A 24,978-nucleotide genomic window follows, 5' to 3' on the forward strand; every position below is an offset into this window, starting at 1 on the left:
CCCTATTAAAAGTTTATAGTCAAGAAAAAAATTAACTGAGAGATGAGAGCTGCTGGATAATTTGCTTATTGTAAGATACAGTTCCTTCACCGAAATAAATGAATGACTAGATGTATAAGATAATTATAATATTGGAAGAACATTCATTGGTTGGGGCAGAATTTGCCCTTGGCATTGCAAATATTGACAAAAGAAATCTTTTATAAGGAAAGAGCATTATGAATTTTAATGAAAGAGATTCAACAAAGCAAAATTCTGAAATTCACCCACTAAATGGCAAATGTGTGGAAACTGGAATGAGTATGATAAATGATTTTATTCATTTATTATTACTATTTCTTTTTTAATGATGGTGTTTGTGCCCTTGTGTTTTTATGTCTGTATGCTTTTGATATCTGAGCACATTAAAACACAGGACCTTTAGGATTTTTTTTTTTCCTGTGTGTATTTCGGTAAAAATTCCAACTGTTGTTTTGGGTTTTTTTTTTTTTGTTGTTGTTTTTTGATGTTTTTTTTTTTTTTTTTTTTTAAGGATGGGGGGGGGGGGAGGTTATCCATGATGGCACAGAAAGCAAAGGCAACAGTTGTTTGTAAAGCACTAATTCACACATTTATCAACACCACCTACCCTTCTATTTACTAACAATAAGAGGAGAAAAATGTTCTTTATATTACGGCAGATCAAAGTAGTTGTGGGGCTGGGCTGATATCTTGTAACATGTTTCTGAGTTTGAGACTAACCCCAACAAAATCATATTATCTGCATTTCATGAATCCTCAGCATGTAAACCTCTCTGCCCTACAAGTGCAGGTGCCCTTGTATACAGTTGACTCTATATGAAAGTGACTCCAACTTGCATGTTTTCAGCAAGTCACCCATACAAGTTATAACAAAGATTATAAAATGGGGTTCAGAGGGAGAGAATGAGAATATGTCAATTTTTTATATCCAGTTTTCCAAGAGAATATCTTACCTCATCATACATCATGAGGGCAGTGCCATTTTGCTGAGTGTCCTTTCTTCTGAAGAAGTCTGCAGGTTTATTATTGAAAAAAAAAAAAAAGAAAATCCAAACAGTCAAAACAAATCATCAACGAACAGGCTAGAGCTAAGTCTAGCCTCAACATATCCATTTCGAAAATTCATCCGAAACCTGGACCCATCAATCATAATGATGCAAAGGAGAGAAACTGACAAGAGAAATGCTGGATATTGGAGGGTGGCAAAAACTGGCAAACCAAATCATGTCAATATTGTGGAATTTTTTTGCTAACAATTCTTTACTTTTTAACAATTCTTTACTTTTTACCTCTTTTATTTTGAACAAATTGTTTGATATTCGTGTGGCCCTACTTTTGAATATTTCTAAGACAGAATACCAATTTCATTATTTGACACACCATACAAAAAAGTGGATTTGTGTTGCAAGAAACCCCCCGACATTCATCTATAGTATGGTAATATATTTACTATAACCTCCACGACCAAACCTTGGGAATACACACACATCTTCTGGTTTATCTTCTAGGTGTGAATCCGGCTCATAACCCTACTTTGTGCCTGAGGGGGCACTGCAGAAATCAAACGTCTGGGCAGACCATTTCAAATCAAGAAAATCTTACCCGTAAGAGCTCTCAGGCGAACTGCGCAGCCAACGAAGGCATCGAAGGCAATCTGGTTGTTGACCCCGTATCGCCTGATGAGGGCGCCGACAGCTTGCGGAGATAACCTGTAGCCTGGTGGTGCACGGCAGGGGGGAATGGAAGAGATGCAGATCAAGAATTACATATCATGAGAGAAAAGAGAACGAAGGGAACGTAGGACAGAATACAGAGAGAGAGAAGAAACAAGAGTAGAAAAGAATATCACACAGGGGAAATGGATGGAAGAAATGGGCGAGAGAAAGCAAGGAAGAGAGAGGAAGAGGCTATTGGATAGGACCACCAACTGCAGTACACGCCACCTACTGTATATGTCATATAATAGTGAGTCTAATTTTTCACGAAACAGGACTTCCCAACAATTTTGTAAATGGTTACTGTAAAACAAGGAGTGTTTACATGCATTGTAATTTCACAAATTTCGCGAGCTGAGTTTCGCAAAATTAAAATGCACACTAAAGATCTTGTCTACACTATATGCATTGAATGTTAGAGGCAATTCATTCATTCATTCATTCAACACACGAACATTTCAAGCCGCGAAAATATTGTGTTTTACGGTTCATTCACAATTATTGCGGAGTACCGTGCAGAGAGAATGACAGAGCAAGAGACCAAGAGCTGTAGGCAATCCTCAAGTCTGTAGAATAAAGGTCAGGTGATAAATGGTGTGTGCTGGGGAACACAGATTTAGAAGTCTCTAATATGTCCTTTACACTGCCATTTTTATCACTCCCGTTGGTCTGTGATCTTACCAAAGGCTCCCAGGGCTCCGGCCAGCTCGGCGCCGTCAATCATGCCGGACCTGTCGCGGTCGTAGGTCATGAAGGTCTGCTTCCACTGGTTCAAGACCCCCCACAGCTCCTTGAATTCGTTGAAGCCCATCTTACCCGAGTAGTCTCGCTACAGGGACGGAACGGCGTAGGACAGAACACAGCAGGACAACACGGGACAAGGTGGGCCTGAAGTCAAGGAAAGGATCTTACAAGGGTATTGGCACTTAATTTTGGCAACATCAACGATTCCTGTGACTTTCAGACCAGTCTATCTATTATTCAAACAGATGGCATAGGATAAGTGTTCTATTTTATACTATTGCCAAATTATTGCCATCATCCTTATCACCATTACCCTTACTATGATCACGTAATAAAGATTGAGATAATGAGAACAACTACAGCACTGCTATAAACGATAAGACTGACAAAGAAATTAGCAGGTTCAGCAAAGCAGTTCTGTTCAGACGTGGCCATGGCAATACCAGAAATTATGTGTGGCGACTGCAAGCCATCCAAATTTATACGAGGGCACAAGAATTATCTGGACATTTAGGCATGGCAGGCTCGGGAGTTTGCTCCTACCATAACTTCACAATGTACACTTAGTTCATCTCTGTCAAATTTAATTCCCTGAAAATGATATGCACACATGAACAGACCTGAAAATTAATTCCTAGATGCTACACTGCACAAGTACTACCTATTTTTTTTAATCGACTTATCTCTATTTCATTTACTCACTTCCTTCTTAATACATTCAACCTTAACTTTACTTATATACACATCTTTAAGTCCATATCCACTTATCTCTATTTCATATATTTACTTCCTTATTTATCAGTTCCTCCTTCTTATTACTTTATTGATCTAATATGTCCATATTCACTTGATATCTCTATTTCATTTATTTACTTCCTTATAATTTTCATCATTTATATTTGCAATACTTCAATAACCTATTCATCTCAGGAAAAAAGAAAAGAAAAGAAGAAACATCACTGCAACAATGAAAACCATGTCCAAAGGTAGTTTCAAAGTGTTTAACACAAAAGTTAATGCAACAGATTGAACAGTTGATGTACAGAGAATTCAAGGAGACCGGATGATTTTCAGATTTTTACATTTGAAAAACTATAAATTAGTTATACTGAGGACAGAGTTTCAGAATTTGTGATGATTGGGATGAAGAATAAGAATATTTTCAAAATTTAAAATAAATTGCAATGAACAAGGATGATGTCATGGCAGAGTCACCATAAGAATGCATGAGTTGGGGCTCAAGGAAGCAGAACAAAAGAAGAAGGCATGCATAGATTATACACAGGTGAACTCGCAAGCAAGCGGTATTGTAATGGAATTACACTGCTACATTTCTGAAATATGTGAACCTCTTATGTCATCATCCTTGTTCAGTGTAATTTGTTTAATGTTTTTGAAAGTATTGTTTCTCTGCTCAAGAACCACAGTAAATTCCACAAATCTATACATGGAGTTGTTGATTTATGTACTACATGATGTGAAATTATATCACGCCCTGGAATAGATTCAATGTGGAACTCTCCTGTTCAGAAAACCAGAACAGCTCCCAAAGTACCAGCAACTGCAAATCTGTGCTAAATACCACTGTCTGAATGATTTGGTATTCATCAAAATGATTCACAAATTTTGGATTTTAGTACCCAACACACATCACACAAAAAATGAAACAACAAACAAACAAACTTTGGAATGTCTTAGGCTGCGTTCACATAGAAGTATACTATTCGGGTATTCGGGCTCGTTTTTTGAGGGCACGCGAATAGCTTGGATCGAACGATACGATTTCCTCACACTGGTTCACATAGGAGGGCACTATTCGAAAGTACCGAATAGCTGCGAAAAGTATAGCAAAGTGGGAATCGAGCTTGTTCGATTTTCTTGCAGCGTATACCGTCTCTCGTTTATGAAATAATGACAATTTTGGTCTGGATTTGCCCTTTAGCAAAAATAAGCATGTAGACTGACATTCTGATGCAGTTTAGAAATTGTTAATAAGATTTGCTAGGATGTAGGAGGAAGAAATCCTCACTGCATGGGATGGTGAGTTGACGGTGCGGGTGATGGTGTATTCGGGGCCCGAATAGGGAATACCGAATAGCGAATAGCGAATAGGGAATACCGAATACTTCTATGTGAACGCAGCCTTAGTGTGATGATGTCTGAGGAAAACTCTAAAACCCTTTCAACACACAGAGAGTGTAGCAGTTCGGGGGGGGGGGGGGGGGGACGGTAATATTTATGTGATGTTCATTGTTCTGAAGGTTTGTTAATCCAAAAATGAAATAAGGTTTGTTATTAATCTGGAAATCCAAAAATAGGAGAAATAGGTGCATACAAATGAACCTCATGAATTACAAACCTTTTTTTTTTTTTTTTTTCAGATTAATGAACATTTAGAACAACAAACCTTTCCATTTTGGAATAAGCAAACCTCCAGAATTATGAATCTTATTTCATTTTCAGATAAACTAAACTTTCGGAATAGCCAAACTTATTTATAATTTTTTGGACTAACAAGCCTTTGGAATAACCAACCCTGGTAATAACGAACCGTATTTCCTTATATGGCCAACCTTTGAAATAATGAGCCTTCAGAGTACCAAACTGCAACTCAATTTTTTACATAGTCAAAGGATACATCAAGCATGTTGATCATCAGGATGCAGGTATCTTTACTGAAGGCTGGAAGAAAGGAAGAAAAGAAACGTAAACAATAATCATAATATAATATTTCTATATAGCACAATACAACACAGATTAGATCAAGCGTTTTACAAACAACAGTTTAAATAGTACATAAAGTTTATAGTTAAAAGTTAGTACTTGTGAAATAATGAATGGTTGCTGTCTACACAAAATATTAAAGCGAGTTTTCAATTTGTTGTTGTTGTTGTTGATGTGTTCAAGATGTGTTTGAGATCTGAGTAACTGGGAGAGGGAGTTCCAAAGGACTGGACCTGCATCATAGGCATATGTCCTTTCACCATATCTTTTGGCTCTTCTCGAGTTCAATGGGAGCAGATTCTGAGACGCAAATCGGAGAGTTCTTGAAGGGATGTATGGACTGACCAATTCAGATATATGTAGTCGAATGATATATTGTGGTCAACTCGAGTATCAATATCACCAACATGACACAGCTGAACAGAAAACTGGTTTTAATCTAAAAAAAAGAAAAGAAGAAGTATTCAAATTATTCACTTTTTGTCTCCTGGTTATCGTTTCTTACTTCACACTGGGAACATCTCCTTTCACATACATGTATGCAAAAACTAAATGCCTCTGAGAGAGTATACTAGTATGGATGAGTCTTGCTATGTGACCTGGATACTGCACCATTTTTGTTTTTAATTTCCAAAGTGATTTCCTGCCATAGCAAATAATCGTTGGGCGAGTTTAACTTTCGTATGGACAGAAACATACCAGCAAGTTTCGAGGAACAACCCCTTTGAACCCCCCCCCCCAAAAAAAAAAAACACACAGAGAGAAAAAACACACACACACACACACACACGGCAGATTGACTTTTATCACGACCAAGCCTTCAAGACAGAACATGTGGCATTGACATGGCATGACCTACAATTGTAACTACATACACTCATTGTGTGTGTAATTTCTGCTGTATCAGGCTTGTACCTACAAAGTGTATGTGCCAGCAAAGTTTTGCAGTCGTCTACCTGCACAAATTACATGCTTTGTTGTTGGTGCTACATGGTGTCTCACATCTCTCCACATCACACATACATGTAGTCTTTACAGCAATCCTTTGGAGACTGGATCCCAGAATTCTGCCCTCTACAGGTGCCCTCTGCCCTCTACTGCCCTCTACAGGTGCCCTCGTGGACTCGAGCAACGGACAACACGCTCACCCTTTAATACGCAATTCTATAGACACAGCATTCAATTCAATTAATGATGATGACTTTTTTGATTTGGCAGGACCTTCTTTTGAACAAAACGAATCAAATATCAATCAAAATGACAATTTTTTTGATAATTATGTTTCTGACAGTTTTAATTCATCGCCGCAAGAATTAGATTATGATTTTGACACAGAGAACCAATTGCAAAGTCCGTCTTCTGAATATCTTACTCAATCCCAATTTACCAATGTTGTCAAGGAATATGATAGTACTACTTTTTCTCTTTTACATTTTAATATTAGAAGTATTAATAAGCATTTTGAAGAATTGAGGTTATTTTTAAATAGTCCCATCATGCATAATATCTCGGCGGTAGGTTTAACCGAAACCTGGCTCTCTCATGACTCCAGTCTTCCCTTCGCTCTCGACGGGTACGATTTAGTGGTTAATAACAGACAAAATAGGGTAGGTGGAGGCGTTGCCATATATGTTAAACAAAATTATGATTATGTAGTCCGCGATGAGTTCACCAGTATGACTGATTTTTTTGAGTCTTTATTTATTGAAATCACAGTTCCAGGCAGCAAAAATATAATCATAGGTGTAGTATATAGACCACCAAACGCGAATACTAAATCATTTTTAGATTATTTTTCGGATCTGGTTAAAAACCCACTTTTTATCAATAAAAATTGTTTTATAATGGGTGATTTCAATATAGATTTACTAAAACAGAACAATATGTCGCAAGATTTTTTGGAAATATTTTTGTCTGCCTCTTTTTTACCCTTAATATCTAAACCCACACGTATAGTTAATGAATCTGTTTCTTTAATTGATAACATTTTTTGTAACATTCTTCCTCCTCCTGATTCTTTTGTAGTACTCTCAGATATCACCGATCATTTCCCCATCTCGACTGGTTTTTCTTTAAATGAAACAGTTAATAATAAAAACAACAATATATTTAAACGAAGAATTACTCATGAAAGTATAGCTAGGCTAGGTGCTAGCTTAGACACCGCAGACTGGTCCTGTATCTTTGATACAGATGATGTTAATTTGTCTTATGAATATTTTATGAAGATTTTTATCCAACATTTGGACATTTGTATTCCAAAACGTAGAGAAAAATCAGCTAATTACAAAAAAATACCCAGGCTCCCATGGATTTCAAAATCACTCCTGCGTTCAATAAATAGAAAGAATAATTTATATTACAGATTTAAAATGAAACGTACTGAGCAATCAAAGTTGAAATACACTAGTTACAAAAATACTTTGACGAAAATTATACGAATAGAAAAGAAAAAATATTATACTAATCAGTTACAATTTTACAGGCATGATATGCAAAATACATGGAAAGTTTTAAAGCAAGCCATGAATATATCAAATGTTAAGTCAAATATTACAAAAATTAGATTTGATGGTGAAATTGTTGAAGATTCTCAACAAATTTGTGATATTTTGAATAACCATTTTTCTTCAATTGGGGAAAGCCTGGCAAGTAATATTCCTCCCTCCACAAAACATTTTTCCGAATTTTTGGGTCCCCCAAATTCTAGTTCAATATTTTTTAATCCAACATACACTCAGGAGATAATTAATATTGTCTCTGATTTCAGTTCCAAAAAAAGTGCTGGACACGATGACATCAGCAATTTTCTTTTAAAGGGGGTAATATCGTCAATTGCGGATCCCTTAGCTCATATATTTAATCTATCCCTTTTTAATGGCACCTTCCCCGAAAGTATGAAAATAGCAAAAGTCATCCCCTTGTTTAAAAAAGGTGACAAATTAGATGTAGATAATTACCGACCAATTTCTTTGTTAAGTGCATTGTCAAAAATTCTTGAAAAAATTATTTATAAAAGAACTATTAATTTCTTTAAATTTAATAATATATTTACGAATTCTCAGTTTGGATTTAGGGAGAAACATAGCACCACACATGCATTATTGAGTTTTATAGAAAAAGTGGCACATGCTATCGATAAATCTTCTCATTTGATAGGTTTGTTCCTGGACTTCTCCAAGGCCTTCGACACCATCAATCATGATATTTTACTTAACAAATTACACCATTATGGAGTGCGTGGGAAGGCCTTGGAGTGGTTCAGGAGCTACCTCATGAACAGGAAACAATATGTTTCTTTAAATGGTTGTAATTCACAAATATTGAATATTAAATGTGGGGTGCCACAGGGAAGTTTATTAGGTCCACTGTTGTTTACTGTTTACATAAATGATTTTTGTAGATCATCAGATGTTCTTTCTTTTATTCTTTTTGCAGACGACTCAAATCTATTTTTTTCACACAATAATCTTTTTACCCTTGTTAATACAATAAATTTAGAATTAGAAAATGTTGCCCAGTGGATAAAAGCAAATAAGTTATCTCTTAATCTTCAAAAAACTAAATATATGCTTTTTAGCAATTCTACTGAGGCATTACCTGTTGATATTGTTTTAGATGGTACTCCACTCGAAAATGTTTCCCATATAAAATTTCTTGGAGTAACAGTTGACAATAAGCTGTCCTGGAAATTTCATATTGACAGTATATGTAAAATTATTTCACGTAATATTGGTATAATTAATAAGCTTAAGTTTTGTTTTCCTTTGTCGTCCCTGCTCGTATTATATTCATCCTTAATATTGCCATATTTAAGTTACGGTATTCTCGCGTGGGGAAATACATATAAAACATTCTTAGATAAATTACTTTTATTGCAAAAGAAATCACTCCGTGTTATATGTCATACTGCATTTTTGTCCCATACTGACCCACTATTTTATGAGCATAAAATATTGAAAATTAATGATTTGTATTTGTTTAATCTAGGACAATTTATGTATAATTATAATAAAAATAATCTCCCAAATATATTTGAAACAATGTTTCAAAGAAATCAATCCATTCATAATTATCCAACACGGCGATCAAATGATTTCCATTTGCCATTTCTGAGAACTTTGTTGGCTCAAAACACATTTATTTACGACGGGCCAAAGTACTGGAATTCACTTCCCAGTAACATTACTACAGCTCAATCTCTGAATTCCTTTAAGAATAAATTAAAATCATTTTTATTGAAACTTTATAACATCCAACAGAGTTAGTTTCCCTTTATCATCTCAGTCAAGTCATCATTCTTTTTTTACATAAGTCCTTCTATTAAACTATGTCCCTGTTTGTGTTCTAAATATAACGATGTGTTTTTTTTTTTCTCCTGCATTCTTACCAACATAACTACGTATAAAAAATGTTTTGCATTACATTCAATCCAGCTTGTATTTTATCACTTATTTTACATTATGAAATCCAGATTGCTTGCGTCCACGATGGCACATGCTGTAGTTCCCTCTTTTTTCTCCCTTTTTTTCCTCTTTTTTTCCTCTTTTGTTTTCCTTTCCTTTTCTCTCTTTTTCCTCTTCCCAATCATTTTGATGTCAGTTGACATCGGTTCGTTTATTGTGTTTTATATTGATGTTTTGTGTATTTTTCTGAGGGTCCCATATCGTACAAGCTTTGCTTCTTAGTGGGACCCTCCACTTCCATCCTCATCCTTAGTTGACTTGTATTATACGCTTTATGTATTTAACAAAGATGTAATCACATCTACTTTTCATTTTCATAATTTTCTTATGTACCTTTTCAAATTTTGTTCTATATCACAAATATCCCGTGTATATGCAATGTAAATAAATTTCTTTGTTCATTTTGATGGAGGTGAAAATAAAGTTGAAATTGAAATTGAAATTGAAATTCTCCAAAACATTTTTTCTCATTCTTGCAATAGCTTACTTTCTTCGGTACCATGAATTCATTTTCTTTTCACGAGTATGGAAGATACTTTGATGTTCTGCCGAGTACTTGGCATGCCACAACTCTACGCAGGCCCACATGAAAGCCCATTCATTTTAAAGTGGCTTTTCACACCAAACCTGCAAAGAGTTACAGAATGCTGGGTACCGACTGCACCACATAGCTCATGCTACCTATAGGTTGTGGATACACCCGCCTACGTAAAAAAGGAATCCCATTTTCTTTGCTCACTTTTCCACTAATACGTAAAAAAGGGACGCAAATGGGTACACAAGGTACATGAATAAATCTTCAATATGTTTAATTATCTTTTTTCTTTCTTTTCTTTTGTTGTTGCATGCTTTGGCTTAGAGCATGGGACACAAATATATGCAACACTAACCTACCGTATGCCATGCCTGAGCAATAGCACGTCACACTCTGCAACTTAACATCAATGCCTGCGCAATACTGTAGTATGTAACACTTCGCTATTTAATGCCAATGCCTATGCAAAGGTATGCTATTCTCTGACAGAGTGATGAAAATCCTTTGAGACCTAAGGATTTACCCAAACACTTCTTTTTCGCATTCTTTCGGTCATTTGCTTCTGTCAAAATGACTTTCTAGAGCACATGCGGCCAATTTTGGCGCAGTAGGTACACAACACTTTGCAACTCTACACAGCCCCTCAGCACGTGAACACAAACTAACAAAACAAATAATGCATATATGTGGACATCCGAACAGACCTTTAGGCCCGAATTCATGAAGGTGGTATAATTGAAACCATGGTTTAAACCATGGACAATTTGTATGGAGTGCCAAGTGTCGCATGGCCTATTTTGTTATGAAATCAGTCTTTTCGTTGATCATTATGACGACGAAATTACAACATTTTGTCACCAAAATGATTGTTTCATTTAATAACAAAATTAACATTTCGTCAACAAAATTGTTAAAAATTTCATCGATGAAATGACTGATTTCGTAACAAAATAGGCCATGCGACACTTGGCGCTCCATACAAATTGTCCATGGTTTAAACAATGGTTTCAATAATGTACCATCTTTGTGAATTCAGGCCTTTAATATAGTGCATGCAAGAAAGGGGGCAGTCACTGAACAGATGTATGCAAATACTGTTTGCACATTTCTGTGTCCATGGGTGTGAGTGATTTTCTCCTTTAAAAAAAGAACCAAAAAAAAAAGTGTTTTAATATTAACTTACGCTGATAGGAGCCAGATATTCCAGAAGAGGACAGACATTGTTGCAGCTCATTCTGGTCTATTTGCTGATCCTGTAATTTCATCGTAATAAGTATCAAAGGGGAACATCAACCATAAATACAATTAGTATGATATAGTATGATAAGATATAATATAATATTGTAATATAATCTAATATAATATGATATGATATGATATGATATGATATGATATGATATGATATGATATGATATGATATGATATAATATAATATAATATAATATAATATAATATAATATAACACAATACAATACAATACAATACAATAAAATATAATATGATATTAAATAATATAAATTTTGTCCTTTGGTATCTTCTTAAAGGTAGGGAATCCCATTTGCATGCCTTAAATGAAGAGTTGTGTAAACACAGTGGTATGTTGAAGAGAGTATCATTTTAGAAACTCCCATAAAGTATTGAAAGTGGAAGGTAACATTTAGTACATTTTTATTGACCGTTAGATTTTGAATTGAATTTTTTGGGGGGCTCACCGTAAATTCCAGTACATTACTAGGCTATGTTTGCAGACCCATGCACTGCATGTGTGTCCATCATGTATATTTTGTGAATAAAGTTCATCAAAACTTACAAACATTTCTATATACAGGTGTACATTCTTGCCACACACTCTATAGAAATGTTATTACATCAGCTCTTATACTTTTAGATTTGTGTTAATAGATAAAAAAATACAGAAGACTGCAACAAAAAGGGTTAAGTGTGGCTGACACACAGAACTACTGAGTAGTGGAGTTTTGTGCATTATTCAAATTGTAGATAATTGTTGACTTCCAAATTTCTAAGCAGTGGCCTAAACAAGTCCCCTGAGGTTCATATTTAATGTTTTGCTGCATTTTGGGAGTTCTGTAAAAGGTATCCCCTACCTTTAAAGGAGAAGTCCAGACGATTTTGAATAAATTTCACCATAATCTACATAAATCAAGGACCATAATGACTAAGTTCCATTGAAAAATACCCTCCCAACTCGTCACAATCGATTTTTTTAGCATCCCTAATTTTGAATCGTAACTGTTCAATTTCTGTACGCCGGCGAGAAAGATCACGTGACGACGTGATGGCGTGACGTATTAGCATCACATTGCTTTTTGTTTGGAGCGTCAGCTGGCTCGGGGAGCCCTGCTTGAGCAACAGCGACACGGGCCGAGCAAGCGGTAGCGTTCCGCGTGGTTCCGGCCACGCAGCAGATGCACGCGGCATGATCTATTGCTTCACTTCGAAAATGCCGATGTGTGAGCGTTTGGGTGTTCTAATAAATCGGGTGATGGCCAGAAGAAGAGTTTTTTTGCCATTCTGAACCCAGAATATGAGCGGGAAAGGTGCGCAAGATGGCTCTCCAATATTTTAATTGACAAGTTTGTCGTCAAAACTTACAAATACACTACTCGATGCAGCCTCGTCATACTCCCCATCGGTGGCGTAACTGCAACCAGCAGCCCCATACGCATAGCGTAATGGGGCTGCGCACTGTAGCATTCAGGATCATGATAAGGTAGTATCGCGGATAAATATCAACTTAAAATCGAAAAATTTCTTCAGTTTGAAGACTCACCAGTGAAGTTGAAGTATTGACAACAGGCTTACAGGCTTCGAGCAACGCTTGGTTCTGCCAATAGTCCCTTTCTGTTTGAATTAATGACTTAATGTGACTCGGTCGAGAGGAACATGGGAGAGCTACACTGAATTATTGACGGCCAGCGCATAACCGGAGATGTGTGCGCACAGAGATGTCTCTTTGTGTGTGCGCCTGTGCTGGCCGTCAATAATTCAGTGTAGCTCTCCAAGGTTCCTCTCGACCAAGTCACATTAAGTCATCAATTTGAACAGAAAAGGACTATTGGCAGAACCAAACATTGCCCAGAGCCTGTTGTCAATACTTTAACTTTACTGTTAAGTCTTCAAATTGAAGAGATATTTCAATTTCAAGTTGATATTTATCTGCGATGCTACCCGATCATGACCCTGAATGCTACAGTACACAGTCCCATTACGCTATGTGTATGGGGCTGCTGGTCACAGTTACCGGCGGCGGTAGTATGATGAAGCTGCCGCTGGCGTTTCTTCCGTGGATCAAGTTATACTGTCGTAATTTACCACCGTCAGACATACGCAACAGTCTCGGACAACAAGAGAGGCAATAATTCTGAAATTGACAGACTGATTTCAGATTGTTTACACTCAGAAGTTGAAAAAAAAAAAATGATCGCGGATTGTGAAAGCATTTGGCAGCAGCAGATGTAAATGTATGCCTGATCACTCTGATGACAACAATAGCCAATGAATTGTAAATGATGGGGTGGACACTAATAAGTACGGCAGTATTACAATACATATAATATTTCAATAAAATGAAAATGTTATAACATTGCAACTATTTTACATTAATCTTTGACGGATTTTATATAGATATATACCTAAGATCATTTGAATAAAGGAGTACAGCATTTGGCAACAGCACTCCCAAAACAGTGTATGGACTCTTGCGGTAGCGCCAACTAGGCAGACCTCAGCAGGCATGCAGATACCGCGCCGCAGTCAGCAGTGCAATGGAGATCGATGCGTAGCTGGGCTGCGCTCGCGGTGCTCCGCTGAGGAAAGTGAGTCTGTGACGTCACGCGCAATGCATACTGGGACAGATAGTACGAAGGGCTGCTCGCGACGGATTCGAACATGAAGAATTACCTTATTTTTCAAAAAAAATCATGGTAAATGTATCTGATGGTCTTTTCTCGTCGGGAAAAGGGTAATAGGTTCATGAAATATTGTTCTTTACACGGGAAATGGCTGATAGTCGTCCGGACTTCCCCTTTAAAGACAGAGACAGCAACAAATCTGAGGGAATGATTTATTGCAATGTTTGGACAGCCGTAATATACGTGTAATTCTCGATTCCTCTTTTAATTGCCCACAGGGCCATTATCACTTAACTAGGTTTCACATGCAAAGAATTTTATGTCTACTGTAGTTAAAGAACAAAAAAAAAAATCTTTGATCAAACAAAAACAACAAAAAAATCATGTATGTTTCTACATCTATTTCCACTGAGTAAATCCTTCTGAAAAATTTTATAACTAATAGATCTGCTAAGACCCATGCCCTTGAGTTTTAATACCAAGGATTTCAATGTGTTTTATAGTATAAACACATGAGGCGTATTTGGCAGTGCTTTTATTTTCACAAATTTTGCTAGTCAACGGATATTTGCAAAATGAACAATTCAAAAATACTGCCTACCATAACATTTTTATATTAAGCACTGCATGTTGCACCTAAGATAGGAATATGCTAAACATAGATTCTTTCAAAAAGTTATTTTTTAATACTTCACCTCATTCCTACAGTGTGGTTCTACATCATGAATTTTGATAACCACTTGCAAGGTTGTTCCCCACAGGGCCCTGTTTCATAAGCTGTTTGTAAAGTTACACATGACTTTTCAAAGGACTGGAATAAGAAGTGCCAATATGTGCCCCTATTTTTTTCCCTTACATTTTGACAAAGTACCGCTGCATGTCAATATTTCATCTACATTGGGGCAAAAATACACTTTCAACTAAAAACGTGTGTTAACAGATAATCATTATCATCTGCAAACTTAAACTTTAGTTAGTGAAATTAACAATGATTAGGAAACCCACTTGGCTTGCCATAATCTAAGTCGCTCGTAAAGTCATGCGTAACAGCTTTATGAAACAGGGCCCTGGTCCTACTTCGTGAACCAGCAGATCAGAGTGCACGAAAAGTTACAAAAAAAAACAAACAAAAAAAACAAACCATACTCACTTGTCCCGCTACAGCAGCGAAATATCCATACAGGGGATCCTGGTGCACAAAGTTGGGTTGGGATGGAAGTGGTTGTCATGGAGGAGACATTAAAAATGAAAAGAAAAGGAATTTGGTTAGTCATATACATTTCTGTTATACAGCTCTGACCCTCTATCAAGAAGCTATCTGTATGACCTCTAAGTTAACTTCTAATAAGAAGATGAGGGAGTGCTGCATGAAATACATCCAAATATCACCTGCACTTTTAAAGGGGTTGGCTAGTACCTGATCAGCGGGAATCAGTGGGAATACTGGGGGATGATTGTTCCAATCCTTGTGGGATTCATTTCAAGAGTACATTATATATCTATTGTTGTGTGAAAATTATTTGCTTCAGAATGGTCTCATATTCAAGTAATGTGCAGTTTAATGTTTCCAGGTTAGCATGCCTGTAAGCTGTACAGTGACGGGGCGATCGTTAACGGGCCGTTAACGATCACCCTGTCACTGTACAGGCATGCTAACCTGGAAACATATTACTTGAATATGAGACCATTCTGAAGCAAATAATTTTCACACAAATAAGATATATAATGTACCCTTAAATGAATCCCACAAGGATTGGAACAATCATCCCCCGGCATTCCCACTGATCAGTTACTAGCCATAAAAGGATTATAAACCATGAACAATACTTCTCTTGGTGCATAAAGAAGATTGAGGTTCTGTGATGATATATTTCAAAGGAGCTCACGAAAAGAAAAAAAAAATTCAGTTGTGCCAAAATCTGACAAGAGTAGCTGCCAAACTGAGGGGGAAAAAATGTATGATGGAAAGTGATGGAAGATATCACCTAGTGCGTTTTCAAAACATATTATAGTGCTTCTCTTAATGCATAAAGAATATTGAGGTTCTGTATATCAATTCAAAAGAGATCTGGAAAAGGAAAAAAAAAAATCAGTTGTGCAAAATCTGATGAGAGTAGCCACCCAATTGGGGGAAAAAATGCATGATGGAAGTCGTGGAACATCCTCATTACCATTCCTGATAGTGGAGCGGCGGAGTAACCAGGGGTAGGCGGGTATGCTGGATTTGCTGCCGGCACCGCTGGAGGCACTGCCGGTGGAACCACTGGTGGTACCACCGGTGGCACTGCCGCTGGCAGCGGTGGGTAGGGTCCTGCGGTCATAGACTTAACCATCGCATCGTGTGTTTCTGACATAGACTTTAGAGCGGACTTGGCGAAACCAAAGGGATCCATCGCTGTGACAAAAAAAGCACTCCTCGTATCCAACTCGCGTCAGAAAAACACAAATCCCGGTGCAGTAGTTGTTTCGAACACCAAGATTGCCGATAGCACGGTATGTGTGAGACACAAGACACACTGACTGGTAATGCACAAAATCTGAGAGCTTTTATATTATTTGCGATGTTGGAAGTCTGGCGTGCATGGCTGCAGAAAGTCACAAGAGGAAGTGAGGTTGATGTTGTACATTGTAGTTTCTCAGCTACATTAATTATGGCAGATGAGGAAGCTCATAGCATATAAACACCTTCCTTTCAACAACAACAAATATCCATGCAGGATGCACAAATTGCTTTTTGCAAAATCATGTTTCGATTCAAACAGGATGGAGCGTCCTGAATTCATAATTATTTGGTTCAAAATTGATTTTGTGACTGTGGTTTTACTGGGATATCCTTGGTTAGATTTTTCTGGTTAAAATGCTCTAGAATTATGATGAAAGAATTGGGGTCTCTCTGTTTGTTTGGTTTGTTTATTTGTTTGTTTGTTTCTATTAACAGCCATTACTGGAACCTGTCTCTTGAATCAGTATTTGATTTTGACACACACATACACATTAAAAAAAAAAACAAAGAAACAAACAAATTTCAATGCCATCTTCAGCAATTGCATTACACCATGCAATGACACTATATGCCATTCAGAGCACTTTTCTCAAAATATTGGCCTTTTTTAAGTGTAATCTTCCACAAATATTATATGACATTATATCGAAATCATCGTAGAGTACTAACTACGCACAGACTGAAGGATCAAGCAATAGAGACCAGTTTGGGCATGAACTGTTTTCAGAACTCTCTCAGGAAAGCACGAATAAGAACAGAATTTAAAGAAATCATTCTTATGTACAGTAATCACTTAAACCTGTGGGGGACAAGTCCCAAGTATACTCCGGCAAGTGACTATGGGAAATGAGTGTTGTAGCAAAATAAGCCTGTCCTCAACGGGTTCATAAAGGCTGAGCACACAGTAAGGTGAAGCAATATTCCTTTCCTTATTTATTTTTAAAAAACTAGAATTCTCAACAATTTTGGGACCGACTTTGGTATGCTTCCATCACAATCACATCACATTATCCAATTCCATCACTTGTATAAATTTAAAATTGTGCATGACAATCCTACAAAACTTTTCCAAAGAGTCGGCAACACCTTTCGAACTTCGGCCATGGGACGAACAATGAAGACATGGAAGAGGCAAGTGGAAGAGGAGCTTGGGAAGGTTTATAGAAGGAGGATGCCCTAAAATGGGCGACATGGAGAGAGAAGGTGTGAGGGCGGTAGGTTGCTGTGAGTGTGAGGTAAATCCAGCCACCCCTGTTATTGGGGACACACCCAGATCAAAAAAAATGGATGATGATGATGATGATGGGTCATGGGAAAGATGCATTTCAACTCATATCACACCAGAAGAATTACACCCTCTATGAACTTTGTGTAGACAATGTGGTGCAAACATGCAACCATGACATGTTAAGAATTGAAAACAGGTACATGTAGCTACATTGTAGTACTATCCAGGATAATCTGAGTGATATACACTATTCTGTAGTTCATGTACTTTTGGATCCCCCTCTTTTTTTTTCTTTTTTTTTTTCTTCTTTTTTTTTGGGGGGGGGGGGGGGGGCTGTTCTTGTTATTCTGTACTAACCTCAACTTCAAACCCTCAAACCCTGCAGAGGTTGTATTTTTCCATCACTTATTTCACTCAGGCTAGCAACATCAATGTTGTGACAAGATATACACTGTAGCATTTCAGAACTGCGAATCTTTTCATTCAAAATCTGACCTATTTATGTTCATTATGATCCAGCTCAAATAAGTTTGTCTGTTCCTTTGTTTTATAAAAGGAAGTCGCATTCACTCATTCCACATGTATGTCATATTTGGATTTCATTCCCCTTTGACTAACGCCCGTTTCTAAGTGCTCTTTACTTTGTACAAGCGACAAACTGTGGATGAACAGGATTCTGCCGCTACCATCTCCATGAGGAAAGCAGTGTACGTGCATGATTAAATCAGCAACAAGGACATCAGAGTACATAATGAGAAACAACCAGTGAAGACTATTAAGGTCAAATGTCCAGTGACAATGCAACCACAAAATGTACTTGATCAATCTGGAACAGGACCACATTCAAGGCCACAGTCTCAATCGCCTCCAACAGCCTGGATTCATCAGGTCATTGGCTTGCTTCTATTTCCTCTACCACATGACCTCCTGACCTCCGAACCCTGGTCAATGCAAATGTTCAGCTGCCATTTGGGAGTTTTAACAATGCCATACATGCATTTCAACTTACATTTCTATGACATCTGGGCAGATTCTGGTGGATTTACAGTGATTGTGTGAGAAAGTCAGAAAAAAAACCCAACAATTATAGTGCCATGGAATTCTTAGTGGGGGGGGGGGGGGGGGGGGGCTAATATGGCAGTTTTTCTTCAGTCTTAATCGGTAGGAACAGGAGTTCTCTTCAAACTTGTTACATAGATTAGTATTTGTAAAATATCGAAATTAGTTTCTAGAATCTAACTTTGCTAGATTTTGATGAAAATGGCAGTCCAGTGGGAAATATTATATTCTGTAGATAGGAAATACAGTACGTGATAATCTCCTACATTACATAGTATTTACAGAGCGCTACTTTCCGCTGTGCCTACATGTGTGAGAATGAAAAAGGCTTACACTGGTGGAAATTACAATAGCCAACATAAATATATAATACAAAATGGGACTTGTTAAAATTGTATGACTAATTTAATAATGGCCATTATGCTGATTATTAAGATTTTTCTTCTTCTTTTCTTTTTAAATTAAAGGACAAGTAAACTTTAGGTTGCAAGATTTACAACATAAAATTAGCACAAACCATTCCACAATGTCAATGTTTTTGAGGGAAGTTTGGTGAACCTAAATAGAGGTTGAATGCTCCATCCAATCAGACTGCTTGCATCTATCCACAGGCTTTTGACAGAAATTGAATGACTACAGTCAACAATGGCATTTAGACTCTCTGATTTCCATTTTCTTGATCCGTGCGAGGTGTAAAATGACTAAATTGTCAGCAATACATTATACTATACATTTATATATTGAGGATTCATAGAAAGCACAAAAATGTGATTTTATGAATCACAGCAAAATTTGTCGTATTTCTGCCCCCTTGTCATGTGACTGTATTTTATTTTTTCCCCACAGAATTAGTACCATGACTATATAATCTTTCATCCATAGATCAGAGCTTTAATATTCTTGATTCATGAAAGAAAGAACAATTTTGTCCACTTTCAGATGATATGCACTTTTTTCCTTGCGTATGGCGAAAATAAGTTGCCAAGTTGGCAAAATGGCAAGGTGCTGAATGGCAAGACGCTGTAGCTCATTATTAAAGTATTCAGGGCAGCATTCAGTGTGCAAATGAGTACAATACAAAACATTTTTTTCCCCCCAGCTCTGCGGTCTAGCTAGGTCTCTCTCACACCCCCTTGTAAGCAGTATACAATATACGCACCCGGCTGCTGACTATGGATCCATCATTGAGAAGGGCATTCTATGCAAACGTGTTACATTATTACCTTCGCCAATGGAGGAGGTTATGTTTTCACTGGCGTTTGTTTGTTTGTTTGTTTGTTTGTTTGTCTGTGTGCAAAATAACTCAGAAAGTAGAGGAACAGATTTGGATGAAACTTACATGAACAGTTGAGAATGACACAAGGAACAAATGATTAAATTTTGGAATTTTTATGGATTTTATGAAGGATTCCTGAAATTTTGGCAGGTACGGTCAAGGAACTTTGGAGTTCAAGCTGCACTTTTTTTAGGTTTGCATATATGCGCACTAAAGTGTGTGCTCTAGTTTCTGCTAGGGCGAGGCACACCGTACAGCTGGAAGTTGACGATGTAACAAGAGGCTTCTATACTGGGGAATCAGGCAATTTTCAGCATGCATATCATAAATGTATGGGTGGAAATCACTGATCTCATCTGGAGAACAAGATCAGTGGTGGAAATGAGCTGTTTGATGGAGGTCTGCTCTCTCAGAGGGTTTCTCTAGTTGTAACTGTAATCCTCTGACAAGAAAGTCTTGTTCAGGGAGGTAGACAGATTTATTTAGATTTTTTTTTTTTTTAATTTTGGCCATTAGCAATTCGGCCCATTGCTGACCAATGATGCTAGCCTGGAAATATTGAACTTCAGTTTACAAGAATGTGAGACCAAATTTGAGGCAAATAATTTTCACATAACAGTGGCTACATAATGTACTTGACACTCAAGCACATGAATACCATAAAGATTGAAACAGTCAGGGACAGATTTTCTTCCCTGGTCATTACCAGTCCATTAGTACCTGGGTGGATTGTATGTAGCTATCTGGGTACTTCGTGGTATCACATGGATAGCAGAGCCTAAAGACACTGTAATTTAATGTCCTGTTAAAATGTAGTACTTTGATACCTCTTGATACCCCAATACTGGCTAACACACTGTACTGTACACCCTGTTATTTTCGCGTCCAGATATCTTCACGAATGACGAGGTCATAGACATTTTCGTGAGATGTTGTTTTCGCAAATCGACGCCGACGCTTACATTAATGCTCTATAAAAAAAAAGTGCATGGAGACATTTTCGCACGTTGTTAAAATCGCAATCCAACTGTGATTTGTGAAATTCGCGAAAATTAAACCCTCGCGAAAATAACAGCGTATACAGTAAGTGATGCCCTATTAAAATGTAATACTTGGATACCTCGTGGTATGTCCCAATACCAGCTTTTAACCACACTGTAATTTAGTGTTTAAAAAAAAAAAAATGTAGTCACTGGGTACAGTTCATTGGTAGCAATCTGGGTACCTCATGGTACGTGTACATCTGGATGCCAGATTTAATACACTGTGACAAGTGTCCGTTTAAAATGTAGTATCTGGTTATCTTGTGGTACATGTACACCGTAATACCAGCTATAAACGCACTGCAATTAGTGTCGACTACTAACCAATTCCTTACGGGAACCTGGTATACCAGGTTCCCAAATTGTAGACAAGAGTGCCTGCATTCGTGGCCTAAATTCATGTTTATTTGTGTTTAAGCTGCCCAGAAAAATGGCTTTGATAGAACGGTATAACAGCTTCTTCTATCAACATCTATTTTCTCTCTGTATGAAAACTGTGAGTATCGCAGTATTATTTGCCTTTTTTTCAAATGTAGTGTGCACTTGTTTTGCTATAAAACTTGTATGACGATGTACATAGCGATCAAAGCTGAGCTCAGCAGATTCCAACTTTTCCTGACCCCATTCAGGTGCTTCTTTTGTGTTTTATTGCGAGCCCATCAGCACACACTCTTATTCATAACTCGCGCCCGATTGATATATTCATTGTTCCATGGCACATGTAGTTGACCATGGAAAGGGGATACATGAATCGCTTGACCTTTTTAGCACATGTGGATTACCAACCTGTCTGTTCTCTGTTGACCTGCAAAAAAGAATCTCATTTGGGGGCATTGAAGGCTCTCAGATAATTGCAAGATAAACAGGTTAAAATGTGGTACCTATAGTATACTCATAGTAGTGAGTAGGTTGTGGGTAGACATCTGGGTCAGATACCAAGTTCGAGGGTAAACATCTGGGTTCCTCATGGTACACCCTGATACTACCTAAACACACAGTAATTTGTGTCCTATTAAAATGTGCAGAGCATTGCACCTGGGCTGGTTGTGGGTGGCCACCTAGGTACCTAATGGTACACCCCAAAACCAACCACACACTGCAATTTATGTCATAAACAAACTGCGGTTCCTGGGCAGGTTTGTGGGTAGACCTCTCATGGTGTACACCCTGGTATTAGCTAACAATTCAGTGATTTCATACACTGTACATTTTAGTTAGCCAAGCATGCCTTCATTTTTTTTTTCTTTCAAACAATGCAACATAAACCACTTCAAAATAATGTGATAAAAAGTCAGTCTAAATAATTAGTGTCCTAGTGTAATGAGTGTCCTATTAAAATGAAGTACCTGGGCTTGTTGTGGGTAGCCACCTGGATAGCCTGGCTGAGCTCCGTAACCTGGGTATGCCATGTCTGTAGTCTGTGAACATTAGATGAACAAATAAATCACCAACAAACATTAAAAACAGACAGTAATAAAGTGACAACATTACTATGGATTCCACAATACACCCACTAGTTCTTCTACCCCAACTACTACTGCTACTACTACTACTTCTACCAATAATAAAAGAAGTAAAATCAATAATCATAATATTTTAGTGAAAAAGATAATGATGATAAATAAACAATTCATGCTAGGACTTCACATAATGTACTCAACCTTCACTAGCACGAACTGAATTTAGGGCAGCTTTTTACTTTCACCAACGTACTATACTCAGGGCCAGCAGAACAGGGGGACAAGGGGGGCTCAGCCCCCCCCCCCCCCCACTTTTTTTGCACCATACAAATGAATACATAAGGTGTCACTACTTTGGCCCCCCCCCCCCCACACACTTTTTTTTTTTTTTTTTTTTTTTACCCTGGAAGTGCGGAAGTGGCACTAACAAGAAATAGATAGAAACCTTGAAGTGTGAGTGCGATAAGGCTTTTCTTTTGCGTTGAAGACTTTTTTTTTTTTCTTGTCAGCTAAAGAAGAAACCTGGAAGTAGCACCAGAAGTTGTGCTGAAGGCTTCTTTTTTTTTTTTTTTTTGCTTGTATTAATGTTAGCTCATGAAACCCGGAGGTGCCCCCCCCCCCCCCCCCACTTTTGAAAACATTCCACCGGCGGTGATACTAAATGATTTATACAGCATACTCTGATGACTTTCTTGATGACCAAAAAAAAAAAAAAAAAAAGAAGTTTAAGTCAGCTTTAAGAAATTACCCTTTTCCTCAATTTGGTTTGATTTCCTTTGAATCTATTTTCAAAGTGTCTTCCTGTTTCCTACAACCCTGGGCACACATCTTCAACGCATGTACTAGCTCTACTGCAACTAAGCTGAGCATTGGCAGCTGGCAGCTAGATGTCGAAAAATCTTGACTATGAATCGTAGCCAGATGGATCTCAGTCATTACCATTTTCACAGGTTGTAAGTTCATTTATTATGAGCAGTGAGTGAGCTTTTCCAATTTCAAGGTCTCTCTTTATATGACTTTGATTACTTGCATGTACAACACAATGACTGAGCAGACCAAAAATTCTACATGTCCATCAAAAATTGCCAAAAGAATGGGAACAACGTGGAAAAAACAAGACTAAAATGTAGCGTCAAAAGCAAAAGATGGTCGGTCAGTTGTCAGAAGTGTTAATTTACTTCCAATGCAATGAACAGTTAGAAATATGCCCTTGAACCATTTGGAAAATGGACATTTCATTAATACCTTTAATAAATAAGCATACCAGTACTTTACTAATCTAATGTATAGAACTAGATCTAGGCCTAGTGTAAGATACCTCAGGTCTATTTAATAAAATTGTGATATCACACATTTCTGCAAGGCGACCAAACTGTCATAGAGATTCTCTTCTAAACTTATATTTTTTTGGCAAGAGTTCCTTTTGAGACAGCCACCCAAAAGTGAGTGTGTGCAACCGTGCGTATCGCAAGCAAGGTTAGGCTAGGTAGAGTTGTATAGATCTGCACTTATCTAGTACTAGCGTGATTGGGGTGGCTGTCTCAAAAGGAAGTCTTTCCATTTTTTTTTTCTAAACTAAACAATGCGAAATAAACAAAAAAAAATATTCAAAACGATGTGATACCTCTGCTCTGTGAGCTCAGTCATGTCAGTGGAGTCGGTCCAAGAAAGATTCTATTTGGTAGGCCCTAAACTTTTTTGTACATGTGACAGAAAAAAAACCCACACAAAACACCACCCTTAGTTTCAAAGTTTCATTTAATTCTAACATTAGCATTTTGGCAATTTGGGTATAAAGGCAGGACGTGAGGCATTACGTCCTATTTACGATTCTTCAAGTCAAGAAGGCAAGTCGATAACCCGTATGAATACTATGATTACAGAGAATGAGGAAGTCAAGTAAATTAATCGCCAAGGACAATTGTGTAATACGGTGTATTTGAGTGGCATACGCCATATAGCTAGGCATAGCACATAGCCTAAACAGGTAGGCCCTAAAAAAGCACCATTTTTTGGAATAATTTATAAAACACTTCCCCAACAAATTAAGTCACACGTGGGACCACGGAAACGACACTGTCCCCAAACTAGCGCAAAACCACTTTACATCTGCATCTATCTCCTGGTATATCATAAGCTAAAGAATCGGATGCTGCATTTCAAGCAAGAATCAATAAGTTATGTTGTGTAATGGACGATGGTTCTCATCTTACCTTACAGAATCAAAAAGTAGGTTGAAGGCTCAATTGGTTTTTGCAGGTAATCGTACGACGAATACAGGAGCAGCAGTGATATACCACGCCTATAAATAGTTTTGATTGATTAAAAAAAA

At 37.4% G+C, this 24,978-nt stretch overlaps 1 protein-coding gene across 2 annotated transcripts in view; it reads right to left on the minus strand.

Annotated features, from left to right (window-relative positions):
• LOC140243269 (sorcin-like) overlaps window positions 1–24,978 on the minus strand; it is a 40,700-nt gene extending 15,722 nt beyond the window's left edge. For both annotated transcript variants that reach the window (XM_072322939.1, XM_072322938.1), the window contains exons 1-8: window positions 24,860–24,978; window positions 22,533–22,604; window positions 15,228–15,266; window positions 11,389–11,458; window positions 5,119–5,162; window positions 2,418–2,565; window positions 1,624–1,737; window positions 975–1,033 (exon numbers count right to left, since the gene is read on the minus strand). In XM_072322939.1, the coding sequence (XP_072179040.1) occupies window positions 975–1,033; window positions 1,624–1,737; window positions 2,418–2,565; window positions 5,119–5,162; window positions 11,389–11,458; window positions 15,228–15,266; window positions 22,533–22,595 (537 nt within the window). In that variant the 5' untranslated portion in view covers window positions 22,596–22,604; window positions 24,860–24,978. The remainder of the gene's footprint in view (window positions 1–974; window positions 1,034–1,623; window positions 1,738–2,417; window positions 2,566–5,118; window positions 5,163–11,388; window positions 11,459–15,227; window positions 15,267–22,532; window positions 22,605–24,859) is intronic.

This window comes from Diadema setosum, chromosome 20, assembly GCF_964275005.1.
Source record: "Diadema setosum chromosome 20, eeDiaSeto1, whole genome shotgun sequence".
NCBI lineage: Eukaryota > Metazoa > Echinodermata > Echinoidea > Diadematoida > Diadematidae > Diadema > Diadema setosum.